The 8452-nt window shown below is 36.3% G+C and overlaps 1 protein-coding gene across 1 annotated transcript; it reads left to right on the top strand.

Moving 5' to 3' along the window:
* Positions 1–716: 716 nt before the first annotated feature.
* Positions 717–7995, top strand: LOC140982029 (stress-response A/B barrel domain-containing protein HS1). The gene is made up of 3 exons (XM_073448447.1): positions 717–896; positions 2039–2193; positions 7617–7995. The coding sequence occupies exons 2-3, from the start codon at positions 2054–2056 to the stop codon at positions 7807–7809; spliced, it is 333 nt and encodes a 110-aa protein (XP_073304548.1). The 5' UTR covers positions 717–896; positions 2039–2053; the 3' UTR covers positions 7810–7995.
* Positions 7996–8452: the final 457 nt, after the last annotated feature.

Raw genomic sequence — 8452 nt, 5'->3', positions numbered from 1 at the left:
GGTTTAAGCATGTGAGTTGGCTCGGACTGTGCGGAGGCATAACCCGAGGCCGCTTAAGTTTTTAAGGATTTTATGCATGTTAAATTCATTCACTCTGATTTTAACGAGTACTTTATGTTGTTTTAAACAAGTACTTGTCGCAAGCTCGTTCGTATTTCAGATATTTTGTCAAGCATTTTGCTTACATGCATTTTGGAAAAATAATTACTTATTTAAGAAAAAATTTTATTTTTCGCAAAATTTTGAGTAGTTTAAAAGTACGGTACGTTACATTATGTCTTATTCTAAATATCATAAAATATGTCAAATAAATGAATACACAAACAACAAGACATTTAGCATTTCATATAAATAAGTAAATCACATCAACAAATATAACAACATATAAATATGCTTAAAACTTAATTTATTTGTGATAGTAGTATATTACTAAATTGTAACATATTTATACCAAGTTATCAACTTCAAGTCCACGGTATAAAATAATATAAATATATTAAGTCGATAAATCAACAAACATCAACAAAAACTATAATAATTCAAATATGAATCTAAAATATCCAAAATTGAATTATTTTTACAAAATTCTCTGACTCAACACATCATTCTCGGAACTTGGATCTAAAATTCCCAAACTTGGGAATCGAAATATTACTTCATCGAAATTCTAGAATTCCAATTATTAAAGTTGTAGTCCGAAAATCATACAATATCCAAGTTAAATTAATTTCCAAAATTTCCCACAAATAATCAAAGTTTACCTAATTTCTGAAAATCCACACCAAATTATTAATTATCAACAATCAAAAGCAGTCCACACTTCCTTCCTCAGTCTGCCTCCATTCGTTCCTCCGCCGCCGCCGCCGCCGTGGGCTCTTTTTCATCCTGCTGCGCGTGTATGAATTTCTTACATTTACTATTGATATAATCTCCACAAAACTTGATATTTTTGTACATTTGATCTAGAAAATGGGTCTGATTCCCCTTCATTTGTTTTCAAGTTCAGAATTTTTCTTTCGTTGCATTTTGCGGTTTTCTTTTTAAATTTATTTTAGCGTTTTTGGTTTTTGTGTTCGATTGGCTCGTTTGGAGTTCGATCTGTGCACCAAACTGGAATAATTGTTCGTGTCGAGCTCAAACTGGAGCATTGCTCAAATATGTTTGGAGTGCAATCAATTTGATTTAACTGTACTGATAGCAAACGCTCTATCATGTGCAAACAAAGTGAATGGATGACACTAACCATTTTCTCTTAAGCTAAGAATCAATTGTTTCGGTTCAACAAGTAATTATTGTCTATTAACCATTTTAGGATACATATAAAGTATAGATTAAATATTAAAACTCACTAACACCTATCCAGTTATCAAACAAAATAATTTATGCTCGAATTTGACTCAAAAAACTATTGGATATGTTTGAGTTAGGTTCTAGTTTGATCATTTCGAATGCAAATCGAATAATATTTGATCTGGCGCAAAAAGCTCACTGTTTATCCTCCTCGTACACAAGAAAAACTTACTGCAACTTTCAGGATAAAGGATCTCAAATATAAGTTGAGATACCACATCAAGCAACCACGAACATTAATGTTAGGCCTGTGGATTTTGTAAGTGATTAAAAAAGAACAAACCAAATTTTGGATTATGGTTCTTCATTTATTTTTATTTTCCTTTAAAAAAATCATTTTCCCCTTATTATGATATTTCTTTCTTCAATCATTACTTTCAGTAAACTTTGAATCACTCTAAAAAAAAACAATTATGTTTTTTTATTATAAATAACTAAATAAATCATATTTTTGAATTTTAAAATACCTTTTTCATTATTGAAAAAACTGAGTATATATGATTGTACATCTTTCATCCAATATATTAGTACATAAGATATTAAGGATAAAGAAATTTAATTCAGAGAACAAAATCAGTTGTATACAGTATACCTTTTGCTTTATTTTCAGTTCCAAAATTTTTATTATTCACAATTTTTTTTTTCAAAATTTAAATGTTCTGACAAATAAAGCAAGCCTATATTTCAGTGATTTGATTAGAAAATGGAGGAAGCAAAGGGAGAAGTGAAGCACATTTTGATAGCGAAGTTCAAAGATGGAATATCCGAATTACAGATCAAAGAATACATTGAGGAATATGCTAACCTTGTTAATCTTGTACCTTCCATGAAGGCATTCCACTGGTAAAACCCCGTTCTCGCTCTTGCTCTCACACGATTTATTAGAAGTGAGTTTTTGTAGAAACACGTTTTTACTAAGTTGTTTTTTCTTTTGAGTCAACTCCATTCTAGTATAAATACAAGTTAAGGGCTACGCTTTGTGAACTCTTCCGCATTGCGGTTATGATTGATTCACTTTATTCAAATTCTCTACAAATCTGAAATGGTATCAGAGCAATAATCCGCTCCAAACTCTTCCATGGCCAAAGGTGGTCAAGCTTCGAGTAATCAGACTGCTGCTCGAGCATCGATAGAGGATTCAAGCAGCCCGTTCTATTTGCACAATGGTGATCATCCAGGATTGAATCTGGTGTCCCATGCCCTTACAGGTGTGTCAATGGCTTTGACAGCCAAAAATAAGCTTGGATTTGTCGATGGTAGCTTTTCGCGACCTCCAATTGAAGATCTTCTATACGAATCCTGGTTGAGATGCAATAGTATGGTGATATCATGGATTCTGAACTATGTTAATCGCGAAATTGCTGATAGCCTGCTGTATTTCCCGACGGTGCATGAAATTTGGTTAGATTTGCGCGATCGCTTTCAACAGAGCAATGCTCCTCGCATTTTCGAGATAAAAAAATTGCTGAGTGGATTGCAGCAAGGTTCTATGGTTGTTAGTACATACTACACGCGAATGAGAACACTTTGGGATGAACTGAAATAATTTCAACCAGTTTCGGTGTGTAAATGTGGTGCTATGAAGGATTGGACCAATTACCATAACTAGGAGTGCAGCATGCAGTTCCTGATGGGGTTGAAAGAGTCTTATGCTCAGAATCGTGCTCAAGTTCTCATGATGGATCTATTGCCTGCCATCTTGAAGATTTTCTCATTAGTCATGCAAGAGGAGAGACAACGCTCCATTCAAACTGAAGTGTTCAGTTCACCCATGAATAAATCCTCCACACCTTTCCATTCACCTCACATTGCTGCTGTCAAAGGCACTTTGGGTGGTAAAGACGGTCGAGGTAACAAAATTGATAGTAGGCCTGTCTGCTCTCACTGTAATATTCCAGGTCACACTATGGATAAATTCTATAAGATACATGGATATCCGTCGGGGCATCCGAGGCACAAGAATAAACAGATTGACACTAAGATGCATGTTAATCAAGTTCGAGGTGCAACATGTATTCAAGTTCCTGAGAAGGTTGCGAACCATGCTGGAGATGCGTTAAGTCCAGAACATTGTAAACAGCTCATTGCATTTTTGAGTTCTCAACTCGAAATTGGTTGTGGTCCTTCTTCAGATTCACAACAGTATGAGAATTGTGAGGCAACAGTATGAGAATTGTGAGGCTTCGGTTTCTTGCTTCAGCGGTACATTTCCCTCATGTCTTAATCTCATCTCTAACATTCATACGCATTGGGTGTTAGACACTGGTGCCACTCACCACATTTGTTGCTCATTATCCATGTATCACACCTCGACACCTGTTTCCTCTAAAGTTACTCTTCCAGACAGCTTCAATACACCAGCAACACATATAGGATCAGTTCATCTGTCCCCTAACTTCATACTTGAAAATGTGTTGTGTGTTCCTGCTTTCCATTTTAATCTCATATCCATCAGTGCATTAACCAAAAATATGCATTGTTCTGTGTCTTTTTCCTCTGATTCTTGTCATATTCAGGTTTTCACCAGGGACATGATGATTGGGACAGGTAAACGAGTTGGCAACCTATATGTTCTAGATACCTCAAGTCTATCTCCAACTGTCTGTAATGTCTCTTTTACTCAAAACAAGTTATGGCATTATCGTATGGGCTATCCTTCTGCTACTAGACTATCTGTAATTGGAAAGAATCCAAGTATTGATTCAATAAAACATGATGAATTGTTTGACTGTTCCATTTGTCATATGTCCAAGCAAAAAAGATTTCCATTCTTTTCAAATAATTCCATTCGTTATGCTTCTTTTGATTTAATCCACATTGACATATGGGGTCCCTTCTATCCATTAAGTGTCGAAGGATATAAATATTTCCTCACTATTGTTGATGACCATTCACGTTTTACTTGGATTCATTTATTGAAAAGAAAATCTGATGTGCTAACCATCTTCCCTGATTTTTGCAAGCTGGTTTCGACTCAATTTGGAACCAAGATAAAGGCAGTCAGATCAGACAATGCCCATGAATTAAATTTTGCCTAGTTCTTCAGATCAGAAGGTATAATTTCCTATAAATCTTGTGTTGAACGTCCCCAACAAAATTCTGTTGTGGAACGCAAACATCAACATCTTCTGAATGTTGCACGAGCCTTGATGTTTCAATCCCACATTCCTTTGTCCTATTGGACCAATTGCATAAATACCGCAACTTATCTAATGAACATAACTCCTTCTCCACGTTTGAATGATAAATCTCCATTTGAGTTGTTGTATCATAAACTTCCAAATTACACACACCTCAAGTCCTTTGGTTGTGTGTGTTGTGGCTCCACACTGCCAAGCCAACGCACCAAATTCTCTCCTCGAGCCATAAAATGTGTCTTCCTTGGTAACCCATCTGGCTATAAGGCGTATAAACTCCTCAATCTAGAAACAAATGAAACCTACATATCTCGTGATGTTATTTTCCATGAGAGTCAAAGCCTCCCCAATGATGATTTCTTTTGTGATAGTGTTTTGCCAACTCAGCTTGAACCAATCTCTTCTTCTGATCATGGTGAACATCTTCCCTCCACTCGTTCTGGTAGACATTCGGTTCAACCGTCTCACCTACGAGATTACCATTGCTTCACTGTTAATTCTCCCATTTCTTCTTCTACTATCCATCCATTGAAAAGTGTGCTCAATGACCACAGATTATCTCCTTCTTATAGAGCATTTGTCAATAATATATCTACTGTTATTGAGCCCCAATCATTCTCTCAAGCTGTTGTTTCTCTGGAGTGGCGTCAAGCCATGTTGGATGAATTTCAAGCTTTGGAACGCAATGGGACATGGACCATTGTTCCTTTGCCACCCGAGAAGAGTGTTGTGGGTTGTAAATGTGTATATATAGCAAAATTCTTGGCTGATGGGACTCTAGAACACTATAAAGCTCGCTTGGTGGCCAAATGATATACTCAACAAGAAGGGATTGACTACTTTGAGACATTTTCCCCTGTTTCCAAGCTTGTTACCGTTCGGAGTTTATTGGCTTTAGCTGCTATACATGGCTGGCACTTGATGCAATTGGATGTGAACAATGCCTTATCCGCTCTTGTAAAACTTATTATCATTATAATAAAATATTGTTTCCTTTAAAAAAAAAAAACAATGCCTTCTTGCACGGTGATCTTTCTGAAGAGGTATATATGTCCTTACCTCCTGGCTATCAGATCAAGGGGGAGTCCTTACCTTCTCACGCTGTATGCAAGTTACACAAGTCCTTATACGGCTTTAAACAAGCATCGCGACAATGGTATACAAAGTTCTCCTCAACTTTGCTTCGTATTGGCTTTGTCCAATCACATGCCGATCACTCTTTGTTCACTCGAACTCATAAAGATGCATTCATAGCGTTGTTGGTCTATGTGAATGATGTGGTTATAGCCACAAATGATGAGGCAGAAGCTAGGGCAGGCGCATTATGTTATAGGTCACTTGTTAAGTTGAAAGACTTAGGTAATCTAAAATACTTCCTTGGAATTGAAGTTGCGAGATCAAAACGTGGCATTTATATTTGTCAACGTCACTATGCTTTACAGCTGCTCACTGACACCGGTCTTCTTGGGTGCAAACCACGAACGACACCTATGGATGTTAATGTCAAGCTTACACATGATGATGGTGAATTGCTCACCGATTCCTCTTTGTATCGCAAGTTGGTGGGTAAACTCCTATATCTTACCGTCACTTGGCCTGATTTGGCTTATTCTTTTAACAAGCTTAGCCAATTCGTGTCTGCTCTACGAGATAAACATCTGCAAGCAGTTTACTCGGTGCTCAAATATATCAAAGGAACAGCTGGTCAAGGACTGTTCTATAGTTTATCATCTGCTCTTAAGTTGAGTTTATTCACAGACTCTGATTGGGCAGCTTGCCCGGATACTCGCAGATCAATTTCCTGCTTTTGTTTGAAGTCAAAGAAGCAACATACCGTGTCTAAATCTTCAGCTGAAGCGGAGTATAGGTCCATGGCAAATGATACTTGTGAAGTGGTCTGGATGCTATGCTTGTTGAAAGATTTACATGTCCATATTGCTGGTCCAGTGGCCTTGTTCAGTGACAGTCAATCAGCTATACATATTGCTTCAAATCCAGTCTTTCATGAATGAACAAAGCATATCGAGATCGATTGCCATGTTGTGCGTGAAAGAATACAAGCTGGAATTCACAAGGTTTTCTACATTGCTTCTCATTTGCAATTGGCCGACATTTTCACCAAATCTCTTCTTCCAGGAAGGCTTCGGGACCTGTTAGTCAAGATGGGAATTCAAAATATACATTCTCCGTCTTGAGGGGGAGTATTAGAAGTGAGCTTTTGTAGAAACACGTTTTTACCAAGTTGTTATTTCTTTTGAGTCAACTCCATTCTAGTATAAATACAAGTTAGGGGCTACGCTTTGTAAACACTTCCGCATTGCGGTTATGATAGATTCACTTTATTCAAATTCTCTACAATTCTGAAACGATGTGTAGTAACATTGGTGATTTTAACTTGTTCCTGCTTCTGCTAAAAACATTTGATTTGTCCATTTTCCCCTTGAAACAGCTGCTTTTAATTGTTTTGCAGCAGCAATATTCTTTCTTTAAATAATCTAAAATGAAGTTTGGCAGCATGTTAGTTGTGCAATTGTTGGTATATATAATCACATAATTCGGTGTATATTCTTCTTTCATTCAAGCTTGGTTTCTTTATTTGTTCGAAATTACTTTGTGTTTGCTGCTTCAAATCCCAGATGATAGTTTGTCCATTTATGATTCTGTTTTTGGATGCATACCGCATTCTTTTGTGAGCAAGATTTGAGGGCAATGGTTACAGATACATTAAATACATAAATTGTTTGAGAATTTATTATTTTGGTAATGATGGATTCTGAGAGTGTCTAATTTTCATGTACTTGCAAAATAATTGATCTTGTTATATAATGTGGATGGTATATATCTATATATTCTTGCTATACTCCGAGTTTTTGTGTGTAAAGCATGCCTATATATGATCTTAATACCCTAGTCACAATGAATTTTCTTTGCACATAAGTAGCTGAATTTGATGTCCAGGTATAGTTAATTTGTCTCCATGGTTAAATCAAACAAATAAAGAACAAAAGAAAATTAATGCTTTTAATAGACACTAAAGCTTTTCCCAGGCGTTAATCAGTTGTAATAGATGCTTTAATAATGAAAACAGGAATGCCATATAAATATATCTCTCAACTTGTTATGTGACAGGGGTAAGGATGTGAGTGCTGAAAACATGCATCAAGGTTTTACTCATATATTCGTGTCGACCTTTGAGAGCACTGAAGGTATTGCTGAATATGTTGCTCATCCAGATCATGTCGAATATGCGAACAAGTTACTGCCTCAACTTGAGAAAATCATTGTGGTTGATTACAAGCCCACAAAGGTCCAACTCAATTAATAAGCTTATATAAATTGATAATTTTCCTTTTTCGTGTTATCAATAAACTGAGTCGTGTAATTTGTCTACCATAAGATATATATACCATATGTTGTTTGTTACTTTGTTGACATGATGTCTTTTCTAAATGTAACAAGTTCATGGATCTTTAAACAATATTTATCATAAATTTATTTGTCTTGTTCATTCTAGCTTTTGCATTTATGAAATTGAAGAGATGGCAATACGTGACCGTGATAGGATTTTTTAGTATCAAATCCTTATACTTGGGGGTGGATTAGTTGATTAGACTCAGATCCTATATGATCAGAGGTCTGGTGCAAAGGTTGACAACTTTAGATCGTGATGAGACAGACATATAAACAGGATATTACCTTTTGCTCTTTATAAATCTCATGCACGCAAAATCATAGCCCGTGTATGGTTCCCATGCATGTGAGCAGCTGAGCTGCCGGACCGGACCCTCTGCCATTACTCGTCTATGCTGGTTCTCAGCTTTAACAATTGGCTTGCCTTAACTGATAGTGATATTAGCTTCTTTGCATTATTCTTCTGTTTGTACCAGCTCCTTACCCTCAGCTGTTTACGGAAAGCTGACTTCCAAAGTCTCAATTGGTCATTCCTGCTTATAGTGTAGCTGAGC

The sequence above is a fragment of the Primulina huaijiensis genome, chromosome 1 (genome assembly GCF_012295235.1).
Source record: "Primulina huaijiensis isolate GDHJ02 chromosome 1, ASM1229523v2, whole genome shotgun sequence".
NCBI classification, from domain to species: Eukaryota; Viridiplantae; Streptophyta; class Magnoliopsida; order Lamiales; family Gesneriaceae; genus Primulina; species Primulina huaijiensis.
Note: the sequence above shows the minus strand (reverse complement) of the source record. Positions and strands in the feature narration are given on the sequence as shown.